The sequence below is a fragment of the Tauraco erythrolophus genome, chromosome 2 (genome assembly GCF_009769465.1).
Source record: "Tauraco erythrolophus isolate bTauEry1 chromosome 2, bTauEry1.pri, whole genome shotgun sequence".
Classification (NCBI taxonomy): domain Eukaryota; kingdom Metazoa; phylum Chordata; class Aves; order Musophagiformes; family Musophagidae; genus Tauraco; species Tauraco erythrolophus.
Window position 1 is genome coordinate 5,956,838 of NC_141466.1, and position 16,326 is coordinate 5,973,163.

Sequence of the window (16,326 nt, forward strand, 5' to 3'; positions counted from 1 at the left end):
CAGGGAGGGCTGATACACACAAAGGGAGATGGAGAGGGCACTCAGGTCCCAGGCCAGGCTCTGATTCACCCGACTTTAAGGTACAAGGAGGGCCTAGCACAAGGCACGCACTGTCTCCCCATTTTTTTTCTAACCCTCCCAAATGAAATCAATGCAGTCCAACATTTCCAATCCTCTTCATTTGGGTCAAGCTAACATTCCTTACACTATGTGTAGTTAAAGCTCACAGAAAAACATCCTTCTTTTGCTGACCATAGCTCCTCAAAAGTTCAGATCCAGTTCTGCTCTCATGTACACCACCGCAAGACAAAAGTATTTCTACTGAAGACATAAACCACCCGATGTAAACCAGGTCCAAGGCCCAGCCTGGCCACAGAAATCGGGGAGAGTTTCAATTCTTCAGTTAAGAGGGCGATTTTACACCAATATAATTGAAGTGGCACAACCTCTAGCTCTGTTGCAATTGTACTGACATAAAAGCACAGTTAATAGGAGCTTATCTATTGCAGGAATGTATTTATATCGAGTACCTAGAATCGGATGGATACAGATATGGAAGCACATGGACAGAGCCTCCGAATGGTGTTAAAATCACAAGGCTCCAGACAGAAGCTAAGCTACAGGCCACTGCCGTGTCACTGGCACCGCCGACTGACTGAATGGTACTGGTGCCCCCATGGCCCAGGCTGCTGGGCAAGAGCCCTGTGACTCGCCGTTACCCGACTTTCTGTGTCCAACAGCAGACGACTCGGCACCGTTACCTGTGGTGGGTCTAAACTGATGTACTGAAAGCAGCTGAAAGCAAGCCCAAAGCACGAGCAAACTCTGACCATTTGCTTTTTGACAATGAGGTAAAGTCATCCTATGTGATTTGGATTTGTCAGCACTGATGTGGAAATGTATGCTCTGCCTTTCCCCCGGCACAGAGAACCAAGTGTCTGTCCTCCAGCAACAGCTTTTCAAACCTGCTTTTTAAGGGTTTGGTAGCTCTTCATTTTCTATCAAATAATCCTTCTTTATATAATTAGCACCCCTCACCAACCTCCATACTCCGAGATAGGCATCCTTCAGTGAGCTTCTGTTTGCTTCTTGTGTGCCAGTGGCTCTTCCCTGGACTGCCGGTCCCTTGGCAGGTTTCTCAGCGCCGTCCTTCTCTTCCTCTCCGCTCTGGCTGTCCCCTATGGCTGATCCTTCCACTGCTGCTTCCTCAGCCTCTTTCTCCTGGGAAATCGCCTCCATCGCAAACAGTGCTTGGTCCCCAGCCTGCCTTTTCCCCTCCTCTTCTCCACCTTCTTTCTCCAGGTCCTCGTAATTGCTCTGCCGTCTGGTCTCAATGTACTTGGCCACGCAGTAGATGACAGACCCCAAGGTGTTGACCACAACACCGGCTATAAATAACTTTGTGGGCTCCACATCATTGAATGCCACCATGCCCACCGTGATGGTTGCTATGCTCTTCACCACCCCTACGAAGCTGGTGGTCACAGCGGAGTTAATGTAAGTGCAGTGAAGGGTGGTAAAGTTCATGGCACAGCTAATCAGGACGCAAGCAATAAAGATGCATACCATGGCAGGGTCTTTCCAACCTGGGAATGACCAGACATTGATGGAATCCATGCTGGCAAAAGAGCAGATGATGAGAAAAGGGGTGGCCGAAACAGCGATGGCGTACTGAGCCGTCAGGGGTCCGTATTCACTATCTACACTGGTCTTCTGAATGAGCACCAGATAGGCAGCGTGTATCAGCACGGCCAGCACGCCTGTCACATAGCCCATAGCATCCCCAGTCAGGTCACCAGCTCCTGTCACGAGAGTCACAGAAAGAAACAAGCACAGTTTTTGCACGTGAGACAGAAAGAGAGCACCGTTTTGGGCTGGGGGCGTATTCAGGAAATAGGTATCGGTGCCCTTCCCCTAACTCCGAAGACTTGTCATGTTTTTCCCAAGGCTGGACGTATCTCCCAATAGATGTATCTATTTTTTTTTGGGGGGGGGGGGGGGATGCTGCAAACCTATTGAATGTCATCCACTCTCCCCCTAAAGCCCGCAGCCAAAATCAGACTGCAAATCTCCCTTTTGTCGAGACACTACAACGCTGGCCATCCTTGTCCAGCACGGGCGCATGTCAGTTCCGGCTGGCAGAGCTGCCTGCCCCCTGGCCCCCTGGCCCTCCTTCTGCCCTCCCGCTCCCTCCAGCGACGCCAAGCTGTCTGGGGCTCCCGGCTGAGACCCCAGTCGGGCTTCTTTGCAAATCAAGCTACTTGCCGTGTGTGTGGTGTGCTCTGTTCCGTGGGGCAGCCCTCAACCCGGGAGTGTTGCCGGGTCACACGGAGCCAGCTTTGCCTCCCACCTCACCAACACCTCGGCTGGAAATCAACACAGGTAGGGTCCCTGGCCCCATAGGGTTGCAGCTGACCCCAAAAGTTGCGCCAACTAAGATTCTGCCTACCCCTGGAGGGCTGCAGTTGCCTCCATGGGGTTGCAGTTGCCCCCTGAAGATTACATCTACCCCTGTAAAGTTGCACCCACCCCCCATACGACCAAACCTCCCTCTACAGGGTAGTACGCTCCCTAATAGGATTGCAATAAGGTTGCAGCTACTCCCATAGGTTTACACGAGCCCCTATAGGGCTGCACCGACCTCCATAAGGACGCACCTGCCTCCATAAGGTTGCACTGAGCCCTATAAGTTTGTACCCGTCAGAGCGGCGTTACAGCTGCCCCCCCTCCGGCGTCGCACGCCCCCCGGATCCTCGCACCTGTCCCCGCGGGCTGCCGCTGCCCGCCCCGTCCCGCCCCGCAGGCTGGCCGGAGCGGCGGGGGCTGCCGGTGCAGAGGCGGCGCCGCCGTCGGGGCGCGGCGCGGCCGCCCGCACCGTCCCGTCCGGTCCCGTCCCGTCCGGTCCCGTCCCGTCCGGCCCCACTCGCACTCACCGGCCAGCGCGGCGCCGCAGGTGGTGATGAGGACGGCGACGAGGACGCCGGGCGAGGGCATGCCGTCGCGGAGCACCAGGGCGCCAGTGAGGAGGGTGACGAGGGGCAGGCAGCGCTTGAAGACGACGTACATGGGGAGGCTGAGGCCGCGCAGCGACCAGAGGGTGAGGGTGGACTGCAGGGTGGCCAGGGCGGCCACGGCGGCGAAGGGGCGCGCCAGGCGGGGCCCGAAGGGCGGCAGCGCCGCCAGCCCCCGCCGCCGCAGCGCCTCCAGCCCCAGCGCCGCCGCCGCGCTGCTGAGGCACTGCAGCAGCGTCAGGAAGGCGAAGTGGTAGCGGGCCAGCAGGAACTTCAGCAGGATGTTCAGCGAGCCCGAGCACAGCCCGTGCGCCACCGCCACCGCGACGCCCCGCGCCCGGCCCCGCCACCGGCCCATCCTCCCCGCGCACGGCCCCGCCGCCGGGGCCCGCGGCACTGCCGCCCGCCCGGCCACCCGCGGCGGCGGCGGCGGCGGCGGCGGGGGGGGCCGGGGACGGGCGGAGGCAGGGGGCGGGCGGAGGCAGGACGCGCTCCCGGCAGGGCGGCCGCCGACCGCGACGTGTACCCCCCCCCCCTCCCCGCGCCCCCGCCCCTCCCGTCCCCTCCCCGCCGCCCTCCCCGCTACGTCCCCCCCCGCCGTCCCCGATGTGTCTCCGCCGCCGCTTTCGGTGTTTTCCTCGCATCCCGCTTCCCCCCGGCATCCCCCAGCTTCGCCTCGCGGTGTCCCCCGCAGCACGCCCCGGCTCAGCGGGGGTGGGACCCCCTTTCCCCGCCGCCCGCCAGCCCTCCCAAACCGGTCTGGGAGCGGGAGGGGCGGGCGGGGGGCTTTCGGCCCGGGGATAAACGCGGAGCGCGACCGGCCCGAAAGCGACGTGGGAGCCCCGCAGGAGACCCCCACGTCTCCTGGAGCGGGGAGGTCAGCGCAAGCCCCCCCCACGCGTGCGCAAGCAGGACGGTACCGCTTTTCTCTCCCCAAAAGCGTACGGTCTCCCGCGAAAAAGCATCCGTCGAGCCTACCGGCGACATCCCTCCTGCAACCCACCCCGCTCCCTTGCTTTGGGGTCCCGGCCTCCTCCGCCAGCTCCCCGGTTCCCCATCCCGCTCGCCAAAGGGAAGCCCCTTCTCAGGTGGGGAATGGCGGAGAGACGGGAAGCGCTGCAGGGAGAACCTGTTTGTAGCAGGGTGCTTTCCTGGAAAAGGCACTAAAAATTGGTAACCACACAGTCTTTGGAAAGTGACGTTCTGGTAAAGTTTAAATCAGCTCATCCCTTCTCTCGACTTGCCAGGTGAAGGTGTTCACTGGAGTGCAACAGATCACCGCGACTCTAAGGAAAAGCAAAAGCAGTTTTCTCTCGGACAGCCAGTCCTCTACCAGCCTCCTGCAGCGTCAGGCAACATAAGGGAATGAAAAACTGTACTTTTATTCGGAGCTGCCCTATAATCTGGAGCGTGCTTTAACATCATACACGTCAGGTCTCTCTCATCAGCACTAAAACGACCTTTCACCCATGAATATGAGATTAGCAAAGTTGTTCTTTATTTTAAACAAAACCAGCTTCCCCCCTCTTTGTAGGAACGGTATTAGAAAGGACCAGCTCGGAGGAAAAATGGCACACTTGACACCCGAAGCTTGTTTTTGGAAGACTCTCCATAGAAAGACTGGACCAGATCCTGGCAAGGATTGCCAGTTCTGGTGGGCTTGTACGGAATTTAGCACCAGCAGAGCATGCGTTTCAGCAGTATCAAAAAGGCACAACTATTTTCTCTGAGATTTCTACAGAAAAATGCTACATTTTAGTCTCAGTTCAGCTCATAGACCTCACTAGACGTACCCAGCTTCCAAAGCCACCTGTACTTCTTCCCAGTCATTACACTGGAAACTCTCGTACAGCCCATTGGGGTGGGAGCTGTAGCAATTGCAGGAAAGCGTTGCTGATGCCAACAGCTCTCAACAAGAGTGGGGCAGGCGATAGGACTGCCAGGCAAGCAAGCGTGCACGAAATGACCACACTAGTATGGAAGAGCAGCAGGAAAAACATACCAGACTCACAGCTCTGGGCTCCTGCTAAGAATCAAGAGGAGCCATGTATGCCCAGGATTATTGGAGGGTGCAGTAAGGGGTTCTCGATGGTCACCGCGATCAGTTGCACCACAGAGGATGTGTTGGACATTTCTTGGGTTACAACTAGCAGTGGAGCTGGTGCAGGCAGGGAAAGGCGGCAGGGCAATAATATATATAAAAATAATATAAATAAACATAAACATAGATATAAAAATAAAAATAAAAATAAACAACAGAGATACACATTAAGGTATGAGTGTTTGAAGATGAAAATCAGTAATGACGAAAATGAAACCATGGGTACCATTGAAATTAAACAACAGAGGTAAACCACAAGAGAAATTATATTCTCTAAGCAAAAACTCAAGGTATTTCTTTTTTTCAGCCTTTGGGGTAAACATGTGGCTGGAGACAGAAGTGGTGTTTGGAAATCTAACTTTTAGGCAGCTTCCAGAAGCCGGGGGCTGAGTGCAAGTCCACATCGCACTTCAGTGGCATCAGCCATGCTTGGGCAGGGGAGCAGCCACTGTTGACTCTGCCTGTGGCTGATGCAGGCATAGCAGTGATTCCTTCTACTTTTTGACACGTGTTCCTGAATAAATGTCCTTTCTCAGCTGTCTCCAGCTTGCCTGCCTTTTGTTCTTCAATCTTCAATTTATTCATTTTTTTCTCAAGCTACTGTTCTCACTCCCTCTATCTTGCCTGGCATTTTCTCACCCTCCTTCCTTTCCCCATTTCCATTACAGAGCCTGACATTAATGCAAGAACATGACTGGCTTTGTGAGGAGCACTGTAATACTCACCTGACTCAAAACTGCAGCCTCTGATTTCCTCCTTCATCTCTTCTCTTTTTCATTCTTTACAGAATCTATGGGAGGATTCATAGAATCACGGAATGGTTGGGGTTGGAAGGGACCTCAAAGATCATCTAGTTCCAACCCCCCTGCCATGGGCAGGGACACCCTCCACTACACCAGCTTGCTCAAAGCCTCATCCAGCCTGGCCTTGAACACTTCCAGGGATGGGGCATCTACAACTTCTCTGGGCAACCCGGTCCAGTGCCTCACCACCCTCTGAGTGAAGAATTTCTTCCTTATGTCTAATCTAAATCTGCCCTCTTTCAGTTTCAGATTCTCCTGATATCCATCATTTTAAATTGTCTTGTTCCCTTTTAAGTGTTCCCTAGTTATTTTCCACAACAGTTAATTTTTTGTTTTGTTCTCTCTCTGGTTCTTACCAAGGCAGTTGTATTTTCATCTTCTTTTTAGATGCGGATCTTTAGTTTTAACAATATTTGAGTACTTACATTTCTATTGATGAAAAACTCCACTCATTGAAATGTTAAAACCCTGCAAAAAAACCCAACCCAGGGCTCTGTGTGCATGCCTCCTTTTAAAAGGTGAGAGGAACACCTACCTGAATTTCTCAGGTTACCTCAGTCCCAAAAGCCATGGGTGCAATCGGGAGACTTGAAAATTTAACTTTTGCTAAGTGAGGGTGAGAAGGAAGCACGCACTGAAACCTAGAAGCTTTCAGGCACAATGACACGTCGGTTGTGGTCACCCCCCCTGTCACAGGGCAATCCACCTCGGGGGCCTTCACCCGCTTCAGCAGCTGCACTGCGGCATAAAATGTAAATGCACAGTTAAGCGGCCCGAAATTAAGGCGTATAAAGGTTGAAACTCTCATTTAAACTTACTGAGGACCAAGCCTGGCTTCCAAACCCAGTGAAAAACTGTGCCAATGCATTTACACCAGTCTCCATTTGGACTCATCCCAAGCCCCCACACAGCACAATTGAAAGGAACGTGTGGATCACTGTGACAGTGTTTGCACATGGGAGGAAAAAAAAGCTCCTTCTGCCAAGAAAGTGCAGATGGAAAAAAATCTAATCATGCTTTCTGGAAATGCTGTAGTAATTGGGACTCCACCTAAGCGTAACCTCTGGAAGAAACAATTTTCTTCCTCCATCAGTGAAATTATCACTAGAGAGGTGAGTCTCTGACATGGCAGAGGATCAGGCTGCAAGTCTGCGTTGGGAGCTAAATACTTCCTGATTGAAATGGAAAAACAAGCATATCAGAAGGATAAAAATTAGAATAGAATAGAATAGAATAGAATAGAATAGAATAGAATAGAATAGAATAGAATAGAATAGAATAGAATAGAATAGAATAGAATAGAATAGAATAGAACAGAACAGCTCAGTTGAAGAGGACCTACAACAATCATCTAGTCCAACCGCCTGACCGCCTCAGGGCTGACCAAAAGTTAAAGCATGTTACTAAGGGCATTGTCCAAACCCCTTTTAAATGCTGACAGGCTTGGAGCATTGACCACCTCTCTAGGAAGCCTGTTCCGGGGTTTGACCACCCTCTTAGAATCATAGAACGGTTTGGGTTGGAAGGGACCTCAAAGATTATCTAGTTCCAACCCCCCTGCCATGGGCAGAGAAATCCTCCACTACACCAGGTTGCCCAAAGCCTCATCCAACCTGGCCTTGAACACTTCCAGGGATGGGGCATCCACAACATCTCTGGGCAAAGAAATGCTTCCTAATGTCCAGTCTAAACCTCTCCTGGTGCAGCTTTGAACCATTCCCACTTGTCCTATCACTGGATCCTCGGGAGAAGAGCTCAGCACCTCCCTCTCCACATCTCCTCCTCAGGAAGCTGTAGAGAGTTAACGAGGTTGCCCTTCTGCCTCCTTCTCTCCAAACTAGACAAGACCAAAGTCCTTAGCTGTTCCTCATAGGACACTCCTTCCAGCCCTTTCACTAGCTTTGTTGTCTTCTTCTGGACACATTCAAGGACCTTCTCAAATTGTGGGGCCCAGAACTGCACACAGTACTCAAGGCGAGGCTCACTAACACTAAATTTGGGAACTCGAGCGTCCATGTCCCAAGTACCACATCCTATCTCTTGGAACTCACCTGTGTTGCAAGACCAGCTTCTCTTGTCACGTCTTTCATGGTACTCCTGATTTTAGTCTTGTCTATACACAGCAAGGTGGGGCAGAGGGGAAGGTGCTGTCCCTTGCCAAACCACCCTCTTCCCAATATGGATTCAGGCCAGGCCCAGTATTAGTCTCCCACTGCCTCTCCACCACTCCACACTCAGAAAAGTGAGTTCTCCTGCACTTCGCTGGGAAGGAATCAGATAAAGCAACCATAAAGACATCATTTGAGGTAACACTGCAGCGAAGATACTTCCCTCACACCAGCTGTTCTTTTGTCCAGAGACAGCAATGGATGCTCAGTTCATAAGATGACCCTGTTACAAAATTTTGACCTATCAGTGGGGCACAGGTCATAGTAATGAATAGCTCTGCGCTTCCTTACAGTAATGAGATGATTACGATACTTTAACCCTAATCCTTTGATGCAAATTATGCTCAATTCTGCATTTCATCTAGGTACGATGACATGGGTGAGAGGAAAAAAAAAGGTAGAGTAAATTGGTGTCAAATTCCAAAGGGCGTAATTTTAAAAAAATCATTTCTTGGATGAAAACGGTCAAGATCTATATAAAATGTTTAATGGACAGTTTAACTAGGGTCTAATGCAACCATGAGGTATATAGGGGAAGTGCTGTGCACAGTGTTATCCATTCCCCCATCACATGACCCTGAGCACATTGAAAACCGAGCAGCATTGCTGAAAGGCTCAGTACACCCGTGCCTATGCAGCAAAATTTGAGGCCAGCACTGTACTTGGCTAGAAGAAAGAGATCATTTCATCACTGACATGTAGTCTGCACAAGCAGACGCAAAGAATCATCTAAAGCAGCTTTCCTTCATCAAAATGCAGACCTGATGGGACGTACGGCTAGGCAAAGCTGGAAAAAGTACAGTCTCTAAAAGTAGAGGGGAAAAATGTGACTGTCAGTATTCCTGTAAGGCATAAACCATGATTACAACACTCTCTACTTACAAGAGACTCTCAAGATCTTTCACTGCGTTTACTTTTGATCAATGTTTCGTAATTGGGGAAGTGAATACAAGAGTGTAGCCAAAGATACTTTGTGCAATTAATTTAATAGCATTGTAGAACAGCAAATCCACTCTTTTAGAACATGATTAATCAATATGTTTCTTGAACCAAGGAGAAACCTATGGTCTCCCATAAAACGAAATCTTCCACAGGAGCAAGTTTAAAAGCAGAACACCCTACATCTTTAAGATTGTTGTCTTTAAAAGTCTGTTTCAGTAAATGAAAAAAGATCAGAAGCTAGTATTATGATCATAAAATAAAAGGTATTTCTTTAAAACAATTACAGCAAACATTCCCTGAGAGTTAAGAATCAGAAACAACTATTGCCAGACTGGTTTTTCTGTTACAGTGCAGAAATGTTACAGCACATTCTCTCCATTCAAAGATCATGCAGGAAGAGTAAAGGCCACAGTTTTTATTTACTACGTGCATCTTCTGCATATGCTCATTTTTCAAGAGAATTAAATTCGGATGCAGCAACCCTCAGCACTGCAGCTAACCAGGACATGCGGGGAGAGAAGGCAGTTAAGAAAAGGTTTTATCCACATGTTGAGCGTGTGTGTACAGAATTCCTCCCCCCGACCCCAAATCAGGTTTTCTAAATTTGCCCTTCCAAGTGATATGCTATGGCAGCATTCTGGAATATCCCCTTTCCTTCCTGCAGAAACATGCATATAAAACACATACCCACCACCAAAACGTTCCGCTCACTCAGACAAGTAACTCGTAGTCTAAGCAGAAAAGGGAGATAAAGTAGAAGAGTGGAGTAACTATTAAAGCTGAAATAATCAATTTTAATGCCTAAAATGAGATTTTATGGCCCGTGGTATTGCTGAAAGCTGTATGCAGCACAGCTTTATCATCGCATCATTCCTCAGCACATAAAGTGCAGTAAACATTTGGAATTTGGTGCAACACCATCACAAAAAAAGAAAATCTACTTTGTTTTATTAATTCAGCTCAAGAAGATAGCATTCTGGTGTCAGTTTGCACTAATATCCTATCAGGATCCAAATTCTCATGCTGTAGAATTGGGTTTCTTTCTGTCTTGCCCTAACACCAAATCAACATATGCACATCTCCCTGTGGCTACCAGCAAGTTCCCTGGCTCTGTCTCTAAGATAGCACAATCATTCTTTCTTTGCGACTTCCAAATCTTAGCTCCACTGAATTCTTTCTTTAACTTCTTCAAACCTTCCAGAAGATCTGGCAGTGCCTGCTTTTGCTTGATATATGAGTAGTGCAACCCAGAAGTGTACAGCATTCATTAGCAGAAGACCATGAAAATGTGACCAAAGATGTGCAAAGACTGCAAAGAATCTTTTGATAGTAAAGATTGAAATACAGGGCACCAGCAGAAAGGAGACAGAAAAAAAAAAAAAAAAAAAAAAAAAAAGGCTAGCAGGAAACCAAGAGGGAAGCCTAACATATACCAATGAGAACTCCAGGAGTATCACAGCTGGATCCTGAAAGAGTACTCAAAGGAGATTGGAAAAGCATAAAAACTGAACATCTCTACTCGCCCCAGAAAAACTCAGATGAAAATATCAGCATGTGGGCTGAGGAGTCAAAGTGGGCATGCAAAGCACTCAACGTACCTGTAACATGTTGAGCATGTTCTTCTAAGTGTAATAGCTTGGCCACACTGAATCTGCTATGTTTACATCATGCAGTATCTGCATATGTGTAGGTTCAACTGGTCTGGACATCAGCTCTCACATTGGCCAGGCTGTTAGAAGTCCAGAAACACTGAATATATGGCCATATTCTTCTCTATCTCTTCGAAAAACTTTTAAGTGAAAATAGAAGACGTCTAATAGAATAGATGGTTGTCCTATCTCTAAATCCTGAGAATTGTTATCCAATTAGTGTTGTATATATTTCATTTTTTCCTAAGCATTTTCTCTATCATGAGAGTAGTTTTCTGCATTACTTCATCAACTGTTTTACTCAAGGAGATCTAATGGAAAAATGTATGACAATAATCTTTACCATCTTTGTGAAGCGGTAATCAAAAATGTCAAACGAATCAGCTGGCTATAAACTATGACATTTACTGTCTATCAAGAGTATTCGTCATATTGCACAAGAAAATAATGCAACACGAGTCACAGTAAAACACAAAAATATAAATGCATCTGAGTGATATGAACCCCAGGTTGCTATTACAGTACTTTACAGTGAAAAGTGGCTTGGCTTGGCTTGGCTTGGCTTGGCTTGGCTTGGCTTGGCTTGGCTTCTCTTCTCTTCTGACATTAACTCAATATACATTGCCGATTTATTATTTATGAGGATCAGGAAGATTCAGGCCTCTGCTGTCATCATTAGCCAAATAGATCACAAAATTGTCTTGGTGATTCTACTTTAAAGACACACTTTAAAGCTCATATCTGCTATGGCCACTCTTTGGCCATTCAGCAGCTGTTGAACGTCTTGCTGGCTCAAGTACCACCTGTACATTAAACCAAGCCCTAAAATCTCCACATGCTTAAGTGCACAACACTCCGTTCAAGCAGAGTTTTACTCAAAAAGAGACACCAAGATTAGTGACACAGTTGACACTTCAGCACAAGTCTGGTTGCGGGGGAAGAGAAAAAGGTTCCTGGCGTGTCAGATCTTCTTCACTTTTTCTCTAGACAGGAACTGCCAGACATGACGGAGTATAGATCTTCACTAGTTCGTCCCAAGCACAGTCCACCACCTAAAAAAGCAAATAAAATCTATTTAGATCCTTCATAAGTGTCATTTTTACAAAAACCAGAAGGAACATTGAAGAAATTAAGCATATTGTGGAGTTAATGCTGGTTGATACTCTGATTCACAACTCTTTGAAATTATGTAATAACGCGGTTGGGTTTGTTTTGGTTTTTAAAACTTCGTCTTAATTTTACTAAGATGCATGAAAATTAACAATCTCCTATTTTTCCTACTTCCCTTGACAAAAGCAGGGAAACCTTTGGGTTTCAACTGATTGTTCCAAGTAGGCTAAAGAACGTAACTGAGAATGAAATGAAGGAAGGACACGCTGAAGTCTAGATCTTGTGGTATTTCTTCTCTTTACAGGGTCTCAGGACCCTTTTACCATTATATCTAAACACTTCATGATCAAATCTGAACAACTTTCTTACAATTGCAGGTACGGAAAACTGTTACAGATGTTTTCCTAATGGAGAGCTGAGGAATGGAAAAACAAAGAAGTCGACCAAAGTGATACAGGAAGTTTCTTGAAGAATTAAGCCAGAACTTCAGTCTCACACTGATAAGCTGTGAGATCACTGTATTGCCTTTTGTTGAGAAGAGAGATGTCTATTTGCTAAGCATAGAGAATTGGGTGGGGGGGTGTTAGTTCAAGCACTACCTAGACCCCACTAATCTGATGAGACATGATGCCACTTGTGCCAATGGCATCTTACAAACACAGCGACTGATTCCAAGGTAACTGAAACTTTTCTCAATTGCAAGTCCCAAGCTCTATTCTAGATGCAGGTTTGAACCTAAAATCACAAAACCAGAAAGTTAATCTAATTCTATAGCACTAAAAGATTTTAATAAATAATAAGATTCCACAGAAGACTACAGAATGCTTTAGGTTTGAAAATTATTTGATAATGCACTTTAGAGTCCGTAACAAAGCGAAAGGGTTAACCACACTGACAATCACTCAAGTAGATGACCTGTAATATATAATAGTGGGACACGTTGTGGGAGACAAGAACTAAGGCAAAGGGAAGAAGAAAGAGGAGAGCTAAAGAGAAAAAGCTGATGATCCCCACAAATATATGCCAGTAAATCTGGCTGAATCCGTCTTGCATTATCTTTACAATGTCCTTTCCAGTTGGGATCACAAAGGATACAGTATTGGATCCTCTGCATAACAAGCCTCCTTCTGCTGCAGACTGCAATTCCTGTTCTCTTCTAGAGCCAGAATGAACAGCTGCACACTAAAAATTTGGAAATCCAACTTCAATATTTGATTTCAGACTATAATTAGCCCATTTTGTGTTTACTATACTGCACTATTATTCATCTTTATTGCTTCCTTAGCTGGTTCTACTTAGTTATTTGAAGTGCTTTCCATATACATCTAAATGGACCAAAAAAAATATCTTGACAATGGGTCTGTCTATTCATACAAAATAATAGAGCTTTGTGTAATATAATGTTCTGCTGCATTGCAGTCCCCCAAACCATACCAAAAAGAAAATTTGAGTTCTCCACTAAACGCTATGTAGAAACTGGCAATCACACAAAACACAGTATTTTAAACATTCTCCACAGCTCTGGATCAGTATCTCTATTTCTATAGGCAACACTTTCTACTTTCATAAAGAAATAAGAAACAGAGGTAACATTTGGAAAAAAATCCCATGGGAATTCCCACCTGTTATCAATGTAATTAGCATCCTTGAAGTAGCCTCTGAACAAATATAGTTACAGAACCATTTAATCTAGCAAGACTAAAAATAAACAGGGGATATTAAAAGGGAGTTTGAAAAGGATAACTTGCAGTAATTTGCCCAACTCATTGACTTAATGATAGCGCATGAAAGATGAAAAACATAACCAGCAAACAAAAGGAAAATAAAAACCACAGCAAAGAACGGTGGATCAAGTTCTCCTGTGCAGCAGGAAGTCTGTAACAGCATACTGATATCAGAAACCTTGATGAAAATACACATGCAAAGAACAGCAAACAGGTATGTATGGAAAACTGGGACACTACAGCACGGAACAGCATTACAAAATGCAATAACATTTCCACTTCTCCATAACGCTTCCTCCAAAACACAGCCAAGACTGTAAGAGAACAGGGACAACCGTAAGCTAGCAGCACGGTGGCCAGCATTAGCCGATGGACAGCTGCTACATGCCCCTCTGCAGTATCCCACAGATTATCCCTGCCTCAAATACAAATGACTAAAACGAAACCTGGGATAAAAAGAAGTGCCTGTTCATGCAGCTACTGCATCAGTTTACAAAATGTCTTCTCCTTTCACTTTGCCTTTTTTTTTATGATCTGCCTTACACAACGGTCTTATGGCCATTGTATGCCATAGGATATTGAATATAAGTGCTTTAAAAGTATTTAGAAATTTCAGTTCTCATGTGACATATTTACATTTTTAATAAATATTTTAAAGTATTTTATCTAATATTTTTAATAAAATAAATGGTACTTAATTTAAATATTAAAAGTGCAGCAGGAATTCCACTGGGATGAAGGCTGATCCAGCACATGACAGTAAACAAATAGGGCTTAAAAAAAGCTGCAAGTTCCTAGGGTTTCTATTTTGATCAAGGAGATGATGTTGCTGTCAGGTGGAGAAAATCATCCTGTGGTAGGATGAAGGACAAAGAAAAACTGAAAATGGACTCACACATTATTTGCGTACCTGACAAAAGTCCTTGCCATTAGGAACATGAAGGCATGGAATTCTGTCTATCTGTGAAAACATCCACTGTCTGGGGGACACATTTTTCTCTCAGACTGAAACAAATCTCAGTGATTTCAGTATTCAGAGGGTGCATGGTTTACTTTTTTTTTTTTTTAAGCTGACACACAAACAGTAGAAGACAGTTTATTTCAGTTGCAAAGAACTGTATAAAATATAACATCCTTAAACTACTGAATACTTTGGACGCCTGTATGCCATGCAATTTTCATTATAATTTATGAATGCCAAATTGCTCTTGTAACTACAGAATAAAATTCTACTACAGCAACTTTTAACTATCAGAAATTGCAAGGAAAAGGAGACCAACTAGAGCTTAATTATAAAACAAGAATATTCTAACTTACACTGACTGGCAAACAGAAAAAGCATTCTAAACCTGGTTAATTATAACTAAAGCTATATGGGGCAAAGGCAGTCTAACAAAATGACATTCGTTACTTGTCTCTAAGGCTTTTATTTCAGTAGCAAAGTCGAAGTCCTAGCATACATGCAAAGGGCATGGTACTGTTCTTACTGCAGATTAAACATCATGCCAAGTTATCTGCCAGATTTAAGCAAGTCTATTTGAAGCACATAACATGAGGATCACTGTATTTCCCTTCCAGTAAAGCCAAAAAGCAAGCAAACAAATGAAAAACTGCAGTCATCACAGGAAGCTGATTGCTTGACTGGAAAATCATAGTTTAACTCCAATGAAACAGCTATCCTGTATTTTATTGAAGTGTTTATCCTTGTCCCAGAGTATAACAGTGTTTCCCACCAATTGATTTAACATTGATATCCATTCATTTCTCAAAGCCATTTCCACTGACTCACTAACTGATTTACTTCTCTGACAGCCCCTCTGTTTCCTATTCATTGCTATCATCTTGCTTTGCAATAGGCTTAGACCTATTCCAACACCTGAGGGCAATCCATTCAGTCTGGTCCAATTACCTGCATGACATTCTGACTCTTCACTCTTCAGGAGAAGCAAGAAAACAAGAGAAATGTCCCAAGTTAGTAGCTATTTTTTTTTTTTTTTAATATTGGAAGGTGTAATAAACCCCCAAGCCCTAACCAAGATTAAATACATTCAAAAGAATGACTAAAAACTTGGAGTTCAGTAACCTCTTTATGAAGGAGTTTAATCAGAAGAAAGTACAGCCCTCTCTAAATTAGTATTTCCAGAAGTATCTTGGTGCCACTCAGCTTCCAGAGTGCTCATAATAAATCACAGAATAATACGCAAACGTGTCTGAGCACGACCCATTTCTCTTGCCAGTTTTTCTCCACCCCATTTCCAAATAAAACTAAGACCTGTCTTTTTTCTGTAGAAGAGACAGCGGAAAAAGTATTCAGTTCTTCGCTTCCATTAATGCTGTTTTTCCCTTCCTCTTCTAGTTTCTTATCTTTTGTGTCTTTTCATACAGAATTTAATGATCTAATTATATCGTTATTACATATTTTTGATGGGTCCTGAGCATGCTCTGTAAGTGTGTCACATGGAGATTAAGTGGAGATAAAGCAAGCTATTAGGTTTGCTACTCATCAAATTACTTTCACAGGTGATCATTAAAACTGGTTGGTTAAATGCATAATGGATCATGCATGAGTTTAAATGCATTAAATATCTATTTTGTACTAGAAAATCCAAACTACTAGTGTGGCCTTTTGTTTAGTCAACAGTTGCTGAGATGAACTGCACGATTCCTACCTTTACACAAGAGTGAAGGTGATGGGAGTTTGTAAATTAAAACTTTTATTTTAAATATGCAGTAACACCAATCATTTTTTAATTTACTTTTGAAAAAAACACACATTGATTTAATTATTATTTCCAGTAAAGAGAGAATAAAACAAATC

At 45.3% G+C, this 16,326-nt stretch overlaps 2 protein-coding genes across 2 annotated transcripts in view; both read right to left on the minus strand.

Moving 5' to 3' along the window:
- Positions 1–972: 972 nt before the first annotated feature.
- SLC35D3 (solute carrier family 35 member D3) lies at positions 973–3,369 on the minus strand. The gene is made up of 2 exons (XM_086632048.1): positions 2,934–3,369; positions 973–1,802 (listed from the first exon to the last, which is right to left on the minus strand). The coding sequence occupies exons 1-2, from the start codon at positions 3,367–3,369 to the stop codon at positions 973–975; spliced, it is 1,266 nt and encodes a 421-aa protein (XP_086488174.1).
- A 7,898-nt stretch (positions 3,370–11,267) lies between these two features.
- The window catches only part of PEX7 (peroxisomal biogenesis factor 7), a 47,103-nt gene continuing 42,044 nt past the window's right edge, over positions 11,268–16,326 (minus strand). Inside the window, exon 10 of the mRNA XM_086631957.1 lies at positions 11,268–11,726. Coding sequence (XP_086488083.1) covers positions 11,658–11,726 — 69 coding nt within the window. The 3' untranslated portion in view covers positions 11,268–11,657. The remainder of the gene's footprint in view (positions 11,727–16,326) is intronic.